This window comes from Sciurus vulgaris (assembly GCF_902686455.1).
Source record: "Sciurus vulgaris genome assembly, chromosome: 12".
Taxonomy (NCBI): Eukaryota; Metazoa; Chordata; class Mammalia; order Rodentia; family Sciuridae; genus Sciurus; species Sciurus vulgaris.
Genome location: NC_136473.1, coordinates 85,858,905 through 85,873,598, shown reverse-complemented (window position 1 = coordinate 85,873,598; position 14,694 = coordinate 85,858,905). Strand labels below are relative to the sequence as shown.

At 31.3% G+C, this 14,694-nt stretch overlaps 2 protein-coding genes across 3 annotated transcripts in view; both read right to left on the bottom strand.

Moving 5' to 3' along the window:
* F13B (coagulation factor XIII B chain) overlaps nucleotides 1-14,694 on the bottom strand; it is a 370,477-nt gene that overhangs the window by 114,476 nt on the left and 241,307 nt on the right. The gene's annotated exons all lie outside the window — the stretch shown is intronic.
* Nucleotides 841-14,694, bottom strand: part of ZBTB41 (zinc finger and BTB domain containing 41) — a 38,515-nt gene continuing 24,661 nt past the window's right edge. For both annotated transcript variants that reach the window (XM_079107994.1, XM_079107995.1), the window contains exons 8-11: nucleotides 14,203-14,309; nucleotides 12,481-12,586; nucleotides 11,432-11,520; nucleotides 841-5,351 (exon numbers count right to left, since the gene is read on the bottom strand). In XM_079107994.1, the coding sequence (XP_078964120.1) occupies nucleotides 4,696-5,351; nucleotides 11,432-11,520; nucleotides 12,481-12,586; nucleotides 14,203-14,309 (958 nt within the window). In that variant the 3' untranslated portion in view covers nucleotides 841-4,695. The remainder of the gene's footprint in view (nucleotides 5,352-11,431; nucleotides 11,521-12,480; nucleotides 12,587-14,202; nucleotides 14,310-14,694) is intronic.

Here is a 14,694-nt window from a genome sequence, read left to right as displayed (position 1 = left end):
AAAAACTTTCTTGCTCCCATCTTCCACACAACCTAATCCTAATACTTCTACCTTAGTAATGCTACTTTCAAAGAGAAAGAGCAGAAAGCATGCTAATGATAGGGGAAAAGCATTTTAAGTAAAAATAACTTTAGAGGAAATAAACAAGGATCACCCTAAAACACTATGGATTATAGCAAGGGGAATGTGCAAAAGGGTAGGATCTATAAAATTGTCTAGTTCCTAGATATTGATTAGAAAATTATTCTCACATTATCCATCATTCACTAAAAGCAAGTAATATTTATCATTATACTACTCAAAGTTTTAGAAATGCTACTCATTCCTTATTAAAAAGAATACACTTTATTCATTTAAAATTTGGCACTGAATCTCAGAATATCCAAATATAACTTTAAAAATCCTGATTTTTCCTGAGTTCATCAACTCAAGTTATATATTGGTTGGGATATTGCTGCTCCTAATGGGAATCTAATCTCAAACCATCACCTCTTGTTCAGTTTTAGGCAAACTAAAATAAGAAGTCACTCAGTGCAAACAGTGTGGTTATGGTAACTGCGTAGTTATGATTATTCAAAAAGGTGAGGGGCAGACACAATATTCATTTTATTTGTCAGATTCTTCTAATAAGTATTTAAAGACAGGCCCAGGAGTGACTTCACAGTTAACTATGTAGGCTACAATAGATTTTTTAAAATGACATATAAATCATAAAAACAAATGTTCACACTAGTACTTAAGTGCCAATTTTTCTATTTAAACATAAAACAACCTAAACAAGTTGTTGCCTAACCAGCAGGCAACACAAACATAAGACCCATAACAAACAAGAAACTCAAATCAAAACAAAACAAAAAAATGATTTATTAACCAGTATAATCTAGCTAGTAGAATCAACTAGGCAAGTATAACACTTTGAAAAGGCACAAAACAGTCAAGAAAGGATGGTATAGAAGGAAACTGTCAAATGCTTAAAACCTGACTTTTCATCAATAATATTAGAGTGATATGACAGGAAGAAAACTCAGGCTTACAAACTTATCGGTTCAATCATGTTTAATTTGTTAACAATTATAGAGTGAAAAGCAACAAAAGATGTTTAATTATTTATTAGCCCTTAACTAACATTTTATAGTCACTCTGCAAACATGTTTGACACCTTAAGTTTCACAGAACATTTGTACTTATTTCATGACCTACCATGACTTAGAAGAAAATCACGCACTAAAGCACCAATTTAAAACCCTACTTTTGCTACTCCTCTCTCTTCTCAGCAGTGAATGTCTAAATTACTCAAAAGTATGCAAAAACTACTACCCTTTATAATTATTGGTTATGTCTTGCTGGTATGAGGAACAAATCCTAATCTCAAATGGTATTTTAGGCTGCAAAAAATAGGTGGGGATTTTTTATAAAAATAACAACTTAACCCCCCAAAAATTTCTAAGGCAAAAATTATTTGATAACGTAGTGTAAAAAATAAGCTTATTATTTAGCATTTGATAGTGTTCACTAAAAACAACATTCAATTAAACTTAAGAAAACTGAGTAGTATTCTCACTTATAATTGGTTTGTCAGTATACTATTCCCAGAGTATTTTTGTCTGCTTTTATTTTTATACATACAAACATTTAATACTTAATTTCAGTATTCAAACTAATTTTTTTTTGTTTTTTGTTTTTTTCTTTAAACCCATTATCCTAGGACTTCAACTGTGCTTCTTTGGACAAATACTTATTCAAACAACAAAGAATTTAAAAATTTTAAGACTAATACCCACTAAAAATCTTTGGTGCATTTAAGTCAAAACCGATTAGGTTAATAAATTTCTGCACTTGATAAATTATTCAATTTACAGATTAAGTGCTAACTGCTATCTGCTAAAAACTTAACTTAAAATAATAAATTATGCTTATAAAATAACAATTCTCAATGAGGCTAAACTTAGACATAAGATTCAAAATTTTAAGTATAGTTATAAAATAAATGAATTACAGGGTTATAGAAAGGTCAACTGAAAGAGTAGGCTTTGTTTTATGCTTTTTGTGCTCAGTTCAAAAGCTTATATACATTCGGTTTGCCCAAATCCATGAGGTTTTCCCAATTTCAAAATTTCAAATATTTCTGGAAATTCAAGGCAGATTAGTTTTCTTTTTGTTGTTTCTTCATAAAAATTAAACTCTTTCCCTCCCAGATAGGGTTATGGTTAAGGGAGGGAATTTAGACCCTGGCACACAGTAAACCACCATTAATGCCACTTTCTTCTTCCCTATTGGTAACTCTGCCACTTATTGACCACATGAACTTATATGAGTCCTTTCATCTTAACCTCAGATTCTTTCTCTACAAAATAGGAATACATCATGTCCTTTCTATTTCAGAGCTGGTTATGAGGTTCAAATGAGATAATACGTGAAAGCATTTTTAGAAAACAGTAAACCACTATTCAAGTTTAAATTATCTTCAATAATAACTAAATACAGTCATACAATTGTATTTCACTTTACATAAGAGATGTATCTCAGAAAAGTTCTATGTAAACTGATCCCTATAATTATTCCATATATTTAAAACATTAGGACGTTATTAAAAGAACCCTAAATACCTTCAAACAGCAAAGTATTCTTTTCAATGTGAAAATGCAATATCCTCTTTTTCTGCCACCAAATATACAATATACCATATACATACACATATATAAACCATTTGCCTTTCTGTGAGTCCAAATTTTTCTACATTAGCTTATATATTAATGGCAGAGTATATTTTTAGGTATGATTTGTTTTTATTATAGTTAAGATTTTTAGTTAAAATCTTGTCTTTATAATAAAAATCATAAACGTATTTTTAACAGTCAATCTGAAAGACTAGACTAACAGTACCTTATAGTCAAGCTCAATCATATAAGTACCTCAGGTATAACATTTCCACATAAAGTAAATGAGAATGCTTTAGAAAAAGAAAGAATATAGAAATTATGTCTACTGGTCCTAAGATAATTATAACCAAACCTTGATAAATGAGGCAAAACTCAGGTTGGTTTTATTATTTATATGAGCTACTTTGGTTAATGCTTCAATTCTCAACACTTTCTCTTTTGTTTTAATTATCACTAATATGGCAAAATTTCCTATAAAGTACCTTCATTTCTTAAGTGCTTCAAAGGTTTCCTCCATTACAAATTGGTTAAATTTTATTCACAAAAAGTTCATTATTTTATTTGTGATTTTCTTTTTCACAAGGGCCAGGCCAGACTTTACAGTTTACACACAAAAAAGTGCTTAAAGCAATTGGGAGTGTAAACAAAACTAAAATGGAAAACTTTTGAGAATTGCTATTTTCCAGTAGTTTACATACAAATGGCAAATCAATAATAAATCAACCCTGCCTAGTCTAATCCTCAAGCAATCCTACTAGGAAACATTATCCTAGTGTAAGTTTAAATTGACTTGAAAATATGGAAAGTGCATATCTTTAAAGGTATTCTATAATTTTGATCTTTTTCCTCAGTTAAATTCAATCAGTGAGGTTTTGCTGTTAACTGCTATTTCTTTTCTCCAAGTCCTCAATTTGTGTCTCATACAAAAATAAGAATCAAGGATAATTATAAACATTAGGCTTATATGAAAGTAAAAATAAAGATTTGGATTGTATGTGAATCTGTAAACAAGTAGTAGCTCCTTTCAATTAAATTAAGTTAAAGTAGGTGCAAATTTTAGAATTGATTTGGCACCTTTCTAATGATTATACATGAAGTAAGTAGGTTTTGTACCCCAGTTTCAGACAAAGTAAATGAAACCCAAAGTAGTGCATTCAGTTGTGTCACTAATTATTCATAACTGCTCCTTCCTTAATGAGAGGAAGATATATGCTATGACATATTGTTAACATTTCTGAAATAAATGACAAAAATTCAAAAGGTTAACTTATGTTGAAGATTAGTAAGGCTGTCATATTTTTCATCTAACAAGTTTTAAACTTGTATAATTTAATGACTAGATCAATGGTCGCATTTATTATTCATAATAACTCAAGTGTAGGCAAAACCCGAACATCTGGATTATCACTTCAATCCTACATTTCCTTTAACATGCTAATCTTACATAAATTAGCTTTCTGCTAATATGTATGTCAAAAGGCTGATTATAACCTGAAGTTATGAAGAGATGGCAAGACAACCCAAAAAGATTTTCTTATATATTCAAATTCTTAATTCCAATTAAAAATGTGGATAAAATAATAATCTTAAATTAGGATGAGGAAGAATTGCAATTATCAGTATACTTCCACATTCTTTTTTAAGGGCTACATGGTTCTTAAGTTTGTTTGTAAAATGGGGAAGGAAAAAAAGAAGGCTAAAGAATAAAAATTTCCACTGATGATTTAAAAAGAAAAAAAAAAAAAAAAAACCCATGTCAGTAGCTAATAATTCTTAAAAGTTCAAGAACCTATTAAAAATTAGCACTAATAATTTAAAAAATCACAAAAATGTTTACTTTAAATATTATGCCAAATTGTGTCCAAATATTCATGTATTCAGTCAACAGAGACACGCTGTTTTCTTGATCTGAAACTGTTCTGAGGACTTGAGAAACTAGAGAAAATGAAAAACTAGCAGCCCTACTAGTTTAAAAGCCATCAGCTTTTGGCTACCATTTAGCACATAACCATCAAAAAGTTTGTGGAATGTTTACTCATGAATGATGCTCATTAGTAGAAATGTTCTGAACAGCAGTAGTGTTATCAAGGCCCAGTAATGTTCCAAGGTAAGACTGTTCTCTAGGATCTAGCATTTGTTCAGGTCGGACTGGATGAACTATATTTGCAGGTTGAGGAGTAAGAGTATATTTTTCCAGAAAAGCTAAATCAGCTGCTCGTGGATAATCAGTTGACTGTGGCTGTGGTGACAGAATCTCATGAGAAGATGGTGGAAGTGTGGTAGTATGATGCACCAGGTCACTTGGAGTGTCAGGCATCTGAACTGGAACCAATGTTACTGGAACACATACTTCAGTAGATACATTCTGTAACATAGTCTTGGCCTCTGGTTGATAAACTTTGGGCTGGTCCATATATTGTTTTGTTTCTGTTTGAAAGATTTTATCATCAGATGAGTACTCTACTGGCAACGACACAAGTTTTTCCTCAGAAGTACTGAGAGGATCATCAGGAGACTTTATCCCATGAACATGGTCAATATGGTATTTTAACTTGTCTTTCCGCTTAAATGTTGCATTACAATGCTGACAGTTGAAAGGCCGGGCATCAGAATGAATAACCAGGTGTTTTGTTAGGGTTTTTTTAATTCTAAAAGACTGATTGCAAATTTGACACTTGTATGGTTTTTCACCTGTATGAACAAAAATAAAATTAATTGTACAATGGACCCGCTTGATAAGATGATAATTTAAATAGCAAGGTTTCCATCTGCATACTGCAGGACCTTAATAACAACAATAATATTAAATTAAATGCTATCACAAAAGAGAGACAGTAAAGTAAAGCAATGAAGAGAATTAAACATCAGAAAGATCTGGCTTGAGTTCTGGCTACACAACTTAGTAGCCAAACCTTAAGCAAGCTAAACAACTTACACTAAGTCTAGTTTCCTCACCTGTAACATGAAAAAAATGAGAAACTGAAATAATACTGCTCAGCACTATACCTGGCACATATTATGTCGTAAACCTCAGCGAATTATTATTGTTGCTTACTTTATTCCCACTGTACCCTCTAAAAGTTTCATTAAACTAAAACATTTGATTTTCTTTCATCCAAGGAAGATAAACATCATAACAGCAACTCTGATCAATCTGGGATCAGAATGAGAAGTAGTAATAATCATCCCTAGCCCAAGGTCAAAATAAGAAAAGCCAATAGAAAAGAATAAGAAGGTTAGATCAGTTTTCAATTCCTGAGTCAGGTTCTCACGCTATAGTTTAATTTGCTTTTTTATATAAAGCATTAAAAAAAAAACCCTAGCCAATGTGGTAGGCAGAATAATGGCCCCTCAATCTAATCCATGGAAGCTGTGAATACATTACCCTGCACAGTAAAAGAGACTTTGCAGATATGATCAAGGTTAAGATCTGAAATGGAAAGATTTATTGGATTATTGAGGTGAGCCCAATATAACTGAAAAAGTCATAAGTAGTGTCTGATAACTGCAAACAGTGTGTGAAAAACATGTGACAAGAGAACTCAGCCCCAAATTGCTAGCTTTGAAAATGGAAGAAGGGAGCCAGGACCCAGGTAATATGGTAGATACTAAAAATTATAAAAGGCTCTTAGCTTGCCACTAGCAAGAAAATTAGAACTTTGGACCTAGTTGTGTAACTCCAAAAATTCCATTCTGCCAGTAACCTCAGGACTTGGTAAACAGATTCTTCCCAAGAGGCCCCAGAAAAAATATGATCCTACCAACACCCAGATCTTAGCCCAATGAACTACAAATTCACAGATATGCACTGTTTAAGCTGCTAAGTTTGTGGTGTTTGTTACTGGAGCAACAGAAAACTAATAAATCCAGGTATGCTAATATTGTAATAGATACAAACAAAGGTACATTTTAAAATCAAGTGAGATTACATATCTACTGTTATATAGGTTTGTTATCCTTATCTTCTTCAGTTCTCCATTTAAAACATAATCAATTCTTCTAGAAAATTAAAGAGATAACTATCTTTGAACCGAGACATAAACTTCACATGATTATTTGTTAAGTATTATTGTTTAATATTTTGTAGCTTTGAAACTTTGAAAAACCACTGATAAAATTAATATAGATGGGGATGCTGGGAACCTGGTACCATTAGATTTCAACTTGGTTCTAGACTAAAGAATTACTGATGTTACTAGAATGAAAGTGAGACATGAAGTAACATTTCTGAAATGGAAGTACTTTTTAACCATGCACTGTCTCTGATGTTTGATTTTACAGCTGAAAGCCTAGAATCAGAGATAAGACAAACTTCATAGTGCTTTGAGAGAAAAAAGCTTATACTATCAAAATGTAAGAATTATAAGTTCTCTCTATAAATCCCTGACATCAAAATTTGCCATGCAAGGAGCATTCTTTTTGTCCTTGGAAAAAAAAAAAAAAAACTACCACAGCATAACTAACACCACCAAAAAGTACAGGTTTAATTTTTAAAGATAAAAATGTGAGTTTTAAGTGTTTTACTTTGGCATAATATCAGCTATAATGGTTTCTATGAGTGTCTTCATGAAAATGCTTTTATAAATACAAAGATTTTCTTCCTTCTTTTCTTTCTTTAACTTACGAGTCAATTAGTTTTAGTGTGCAACAATAGTTTTAGAAAATATATACGTCATAGGCATATTCCTATGAGAAGTTTCTATTATTATTTTAAACAAATGCCATTTTTAATAGAAAAATAAATTTGGGCATGTAAAAAGAAAAAATTCCATAAAGGAAATGCTGACATTATGAAATGTATAAAACAAGTCTGGGATGCATAAAGATACACAAGTAGAAAAAGCCAATATCTTTAGATATTAAAATTTAGTACTTAAAATGTAATGGGGGCATTTATTTCAGATTTGAGAGTTTATATCATTACCATGTTTCTTGTTAGAGTAAGGGGAAGATAAAAGATTGACAAACAAAACAAATCAAAACACAACACAAAAAGCCTACTCTTTACAGGAACTAAAGCACAACCAAGTCAGCCAGAACCATGGGACCAAGGTTCTGGAGACACAGGAAGTATGGAGGTGCTTTCTTCTCTCTTCAGTGCACTTTCAGATTTAGTTTATGGGAAAATGAGGACAATTTGCAGCTTAGGGCTTGAGGAAATCTCACTGGAATAAGAAGACAAAAGTTGGGGCTTTGGACTATCAAGGACTTGAGGGGCAGAAGTGTAAAAAAAAAAGGGACAGAAAAATGAACCAAAATATCTATACTTGCCAGTTCTGAGGATGCACATTTGCGGGCTTAAACAGCTGGAAACCAGGGGCTGAGAGGTTAAAGGATTGAGTTATTTCAGCAACCCCAAGGGTGCTGGGGACAGAGATTAGAATTCAGGACGCTTCATAGTGAGGAATGATAAAAAATAGTATTCATTCAGTAAAGAACTCAGAATATAGTGAACTAGAAGAAAGACCAGAAATATACAAGAAATAGAGCAAGGACATCTCATACTTAATCTGCTTGTGAGAAGAATATTAAATCTGTGAAAAAAAAAACACCTTCAAAAGCTTCTATAATTTTTAATTCACAAAATCCAAAATCCAGTACAAAATTACCAGGCATGCCAGAAACAGGAACAAGTGATCAAATAACAAGACAGGAAAAAATAACAGAATACCCAAAGGTACAAAGTGCTAAGACATTAAAGACATTTATAAGGCTACAACATTAAAATCAATATGGTTAATATGTTCAGGAAGATAACAGAAAAGTTCACCAAGGAATTGGAATGTGTGGAAAAGAAAACTAGAAAAATAAAACAAAGATAACCATTTAATAGATGTATTTAACAGCAAATAAGATGCTACAGAAGAAAAGATTAGTAACATGAAAGCTAGATCAATAGAAAATATCCAGGTAAAAGCATACAGAGAAACAGGATAGAAAGGTTTATCCTTATAGAGATATTTTATAATAATAAGAACCATTCAGTAGAAAGATATAACAAGAACCTAACCTCAAAATATATGAAGCCAAAGAAAAAGAGAAGAAATCAAAAGGCAAAGCAGAGAATTTACAATGAATTAGAGATTTTATCATAGATCTCTCAGTAACATAAAAAAATGAAAAAATAAGAATGTAGAATATTTGAACAATTGAACAAGTTCTCAGACAAGAGTGAAATTAAGCTAGATATCTGTAATATGAAGATGCTTAGAAACTCCCCAAATATTTAGAAATTGTATAAGGCAGTTCTAGATAAAACAAGATAAAAAAATCAGAATAAATGTCAGAAAAATCGCTTTAATGGCATTATAGTGAAAATATGAAATACAAAACTTGAGGTATACAATGTAATCAAATCATTATGTAGAGCTTTAAAATATACAGTAAAAAATAAAAAGGTTAAAATTTAATAACTTAGGTATACACATAAAAAAGCTAAGACAAGACAAATTAAACTCAAATAGAAGGAATATGAAAGACAAAACAGAAATGAAATATACAACAAATCAACAAAGAAAAAAAATCAGTTAAACCTAGTGGTTTTTTGGAAAAGTTTAGTAAAATCAATATATCTCCAGAAAAAAAAGACACATTATCAATAATGGGAATGAAAAAAGAATATAACCAAAGATCCTATAATCATCAAAGAGATAAGTAAATTAAAATACCCTGAATTCTCCCTATAGATTTGGTCCTTTAGATCACACAGCATATCTTAAAGTCAAAAAAGAAACTGAGTATCTGATAGCTCCATAACTATTAAGGAATCTTTAATTAGGCTGGGGACATAGCTCAGTGGTAGAGCACCTGACCAGCATGCAGAAGACCCTGGGTTTCATCCCCAACACTGCAAAAAAATTAAAATCTTTCTCTAAAGAAAATAACTCTGAGGGATTTACCAGTGAATTCTTCCAAACACTGACAGTATGATGCCAATTTTACATAAAATCCTGTAGGTGCTTCAAAAAGATGTATTATTTTCCAAGTCATTCTTTTGAGACCAGTGTCATTATAACAAAGTCTACCAGGGACTTTACAAGGAAAAAAATATAGGTAGTACGTCTCATGAACATGGAGAGAAAAGGAGAAAGAGAGAAAGAAAAGAAAAAGAAAGAAGAACAAGTAAACAAACTGAATTCAGCTACACAGGGTAGTAATACATCAGGAACAGAATGTCATATCTTGAATACATCATGATAGAGAAACAGGATAATACATTATTAACAGGTTAATACATCATAAATCAATCTGGGTTTATTCCAAAAATGTAAGATTTGACATTCAAAACTAAACATAACATCACATTAATAAAACTTTAAAAGGCTATACAGATTGTTCAATAGAACAAAATAGAATTGACAAACCACACATATGTAATTGATCATTTAATTTTAAACAAATACATCAATGACATGCAGTGAGAACAGTCTTTCCAGTAAACAGTGGTAGCACATCTAGATAACTATATGCTAAAAAAAACCCAGAATATTCATCCCTCCCTAATAACAAACAACAAAAACTCAAGATTCATAAATTTAAATATGATGGTTAAAAAAAAAAAAAAATATATATATGTATATATATATATATATATATATCCAGCAACAGACTAAAACAATGACTATAGGAAGAACTCCTATGAAAGAATTAAACAAGACAATCTGATTTAAGAAAGTGAGAATAATTATAAAAATGGATGTTCAAATGGCCAGTAAGAATATAAATATGGGAAGGTTTACTCCCCACAAAGACACAAATAAAAGCTACTTTCAAATAGTGCTACATATCCATCAGGGTAACTCACAAAAAATATAAATGTTGGTGAAAATGTGGAGCAACTAGAATTCTTACACTGCTGGTGATAGTACAAACTGACACAATTATCTTAAAAACCTGTTAAGTAATGTCTATCCTATATGCCAGGAATTCCAGGATGAGTATAACATCAGAGAAATAAATGCATATGTTTATGGAAAAACATGGACAAGATTGTTCAAATAACTAAAGCAAATACAAAACCAAGCTTCCTTTGAAGTAGAATGGACAAAATAAAGTATGGTATATTCATATGATAATAAAAATAAACTACTCATCAAAGTATCTCATAGACAGACTATTGAGTGAAAGCCAGGCCTTGAAAAAAAATGTACATACTATGTAATTCCATTTATATGAGGTTCAAACAGACACAACTAATTTTTGTTGATATAAATCAACACAGTCATTATCTCTGCAAGAAGGGGCCCAGGAGGAGGATTCGAGTCCTGGCAGTATTCAACAGGTTGACCTGAGGGGTGGCTACATTGACATGTTCATTACAAAAACTCATTGAGCTGTCCACTAAGATTTGTACACTTTATATGCTATACTACAATACAATTTACTTTGAACTTAAAAATCAACCAAGGCTAAAATGTAGTCCCAAATTTATATCAGTTTATGCCAATTTTAATGAATGTATCACTGTTTCAACAAGACAATTGTTGAAGAATATATATAATCATTACTCTGAGGATTACACAAGCAAAACAAGTATGGATGAGAATAAGCTACATGGGAGAAAAATTTTCTGAATTCTAAATAATGATATTCAAAAGTACTGAAGCTTTTAGAATACAGAATTAGAAGACCACAATATTGCTTATTCATATGAACTCCAATCTGAGTGGAAATCTTAATGAGGAAAATGATTTAACCAAGAACAAATATGGACATATTTCACTCCTGAAAAATTACATCAAAGTATATATAAAGTCCCCATCAAGTCTTACCTGAATGTGTCCGAAAATGCATTTCCAGACTTGATTTTCCTTTAAAAATTTTCTTACAAACATCACATTGATGAAAGGTGGCTTTATATCTATGAAAATAAAAATGTTTGCTTTTTCCACATAATTTTTAATAACAATGAAAATAAATTCCAACTTTGAAACTATACATATAATTATCATATTAATAAAGCATAGAACTCTAAAGAAACATGGACACTTTAAGTATGGAGCTTGTCTCTGGTTCTTCCTCCAGTTATACTCGACAATCCATAAAAAGAAGTCTTCAGATTTTCAACTATTTATCACCTTTTAGTATCAGCTATTTACACATACAGAGAAAAAAATTAACAAGGACAAAAACAGACCAATGGTGGGGCTAAAGGAGAGAACGAATGAGTACAAAGGAACATGAAAGTAACTCTGTGGTTATGGAACTATTCTGTATTCTTGATGGTGGTGATTACATGATTTGCAAAACTATTCTCTAAAAAGAGAAAATTTCACTTTATGTCAATTAAAACATTAAAGAAACAAATACAGAGGCTGATTAGAAACTGCAGTAATCTCAAAATTTATATTCATCAAAAAGTTGACATTGCTCTCATCATTTCACTTCTTAATAAATATTCAATATTTGAACTTATGAATCAAATAAATTTCAAGGAATGAAATATTGCCCCTTGTTTTTAATCATAGACACAAAGCTATAAATTGCCCAAAAGTAAACTTAATAAGCAATATACTGTAGTGTCTAAGAAGTATTTTTGAGTTAAGCAATCTCAAATTTAAAATTTAATTGTGAGGACTAAGATATTTGCAAGAGTATCATTAAGTGAAAGTCAATGTCTACCAATGTACTCTTCTAATTCAGTGAAACGAGCAGGAAAACAATATACTTTGCTCAATTCTTTAAAAACTATAAAGAAACTATGGTAAACTAGAAAAAAACAACTGATTAACCTATCTCCAATTAAACAAAAGCTCTAACTCTTCCTCAACCAAGACTTAGCCTATGTAGTAATTATGAGACAATTTGCTTTTTCACTTACTTCTGCCACACCTTCTCCCCAAGGTGTACACTTTTGTAATGAACAGTGAGATGATCCCTACGACCAAAACATTTTCCACATTCTTCACACTGATGAGCCTTTTCACCTAAAAATAAAGTTCCAAATACTTTGATTATAATACACATTTCAGTTTGCTTCTCCCTCCCCAATAAATAAATGACCAAACAATAAGATTGCACAGTACAAAATAAACCAAGAAAGTAAAGTCAACTATTATTCTGGGCTATTTCCTTTATATTCTTTTCTTAAACATCTTTCCTTAGGGAATCTGCATTTAATTTCCTGGATGTGAATCTTTTTTCAGCTTGGAAAAGAAATGAACACTCTTCTGCTACAGGTTTCAAATCTTATCTTTCGATGTAAAAGAGAAATACAAATGAAATAACTTTAAAATCCAGGTTATTTTTTAGTTACTTATGTATAAACATATATGTCTGACCTCAAATGAACATACAGTACATTGAAATGAGATTGCTTTACTGTTTATAAAAAGAACCTGAACATTTTCAGCTTTGTACTTTGCTTTTAAAAGATTTTTTCATCTGTGGGATTTCTTACTTTTGCAATGAGCCAAAATGAAATGTAATGGAAAAATCCTAGGTGATTTCCTGTTCTTACATTTACCTATAAATACTTGGTCTTTAAAAATCAGTCTCAATACCAGCAGGCAATTAATGCATGTGACCTCTAGAATGAATAATTCCAATGAAAAACCTGTTAGAACTTTAATATTTCTTGAAAGTGAAAATAACTGCTGCATGGTGGTGCATGCCTGTAATCCCCGCAGCTCAGGAGGCTGAGGCAGGAGGGCTGAGAGTTCAAAGCCAGCCTCAGCAAAAGCAAGGGCTAAGCAACTCAGTAAGACCCTGCCTCTAAATAAAATACAAATTAGGGCTGGGGATGTGGTTCAGCGGTTGAGCACCCCTGGGTTCAATCCCTAGTATCAAAAAATAAAAGATAAAAATTTTTTAAACAGTGAAAATAACTGCAACTTGCCTCACTGATATCATTAAAGAAAATAACTATTATTTGTTGTAGATTTTATATTTAAATTATGTTTGTAATAATAATGTTCTACTGTTCTACTATGCTCATAGAGATGGCTCTTTCCCATTATTGTGCTCATATAGTTGACTCTCTTAGCACTTCCTGAATATCAATCTAAGAGGAATATATGAAAAAAATCCCCAGAATGTAAAATTATAAAGATCTGAAATTGCTCAGGATTATTAAAGTACTCTTTTCCAAAAATACTTTCAAAATTCACTATAACAAAAACATTACCACATAATTACAATAATTTTCCTTAAAAACCCAAAATTTTGCTAGTTCTCAAATACAAAGTAGGACATATCATGGTTTCGCCCTTTAGGGAAGTGCCAACAGCGATTATTCCACATATCAACATGATGTGAAAATTGCCAATTTTGAGAATTTGTTTAAAATTAAATTTTAAACTATACTTTGTAGTCACAAAGGGTGAACAAATAAGAATTATAAAACATAAAATTTCAGTGAATGTCATAAAATTACTTCTCTTTCAGATGCTTCTTTCAGAAAGGTTTTTAGGATCAGCATTACAAAGAAGTGATCAAAATATGTCAAATTATTAAAACTACAGTTAATGTACACATGATGTATTATGATGTTCTTTTCAGGTATTAAAAAATTCTAGAAATAGAAATACAAAATATAGCCTACCTGAATGTATCTTTTTGTGCTTTGTAAGGTGGTCATGACGAATAAATGTTTTTCCACATTCATCACACTCATATCTTTTGTCATCATGATGTACTCGTAAGTGAAGCCTGTAAAAAAAAATTGAAGACTACTGAAACTGGTGACAAATACTTGATAATGAATAAATGATGAATAAATAATGAAAAATGGGTTGTCTACCCAACCACCCTCAAACACCATCTACTGTTTATCTGTGACTTTCAGAGCCTTTCTCAGTCTTCTATTGATTGACCCCAGGGTTCTATTCACCTCTTCCAAAAAAGCATCACTTGCTTGTACCTTAAAGCATTTGCACATGCTTAAACCACTTATGGATAATATTTCTTCCCAACCTGTTAGATCTTAAATCTACTTCAGTGAATTTACCAAACATCTGGGGTTATTATCTGACTGGTCAAGTCTTAGAAATATCAAAAGGAGAAATATTTCAGGAAACAGAATCAGACAAATGGT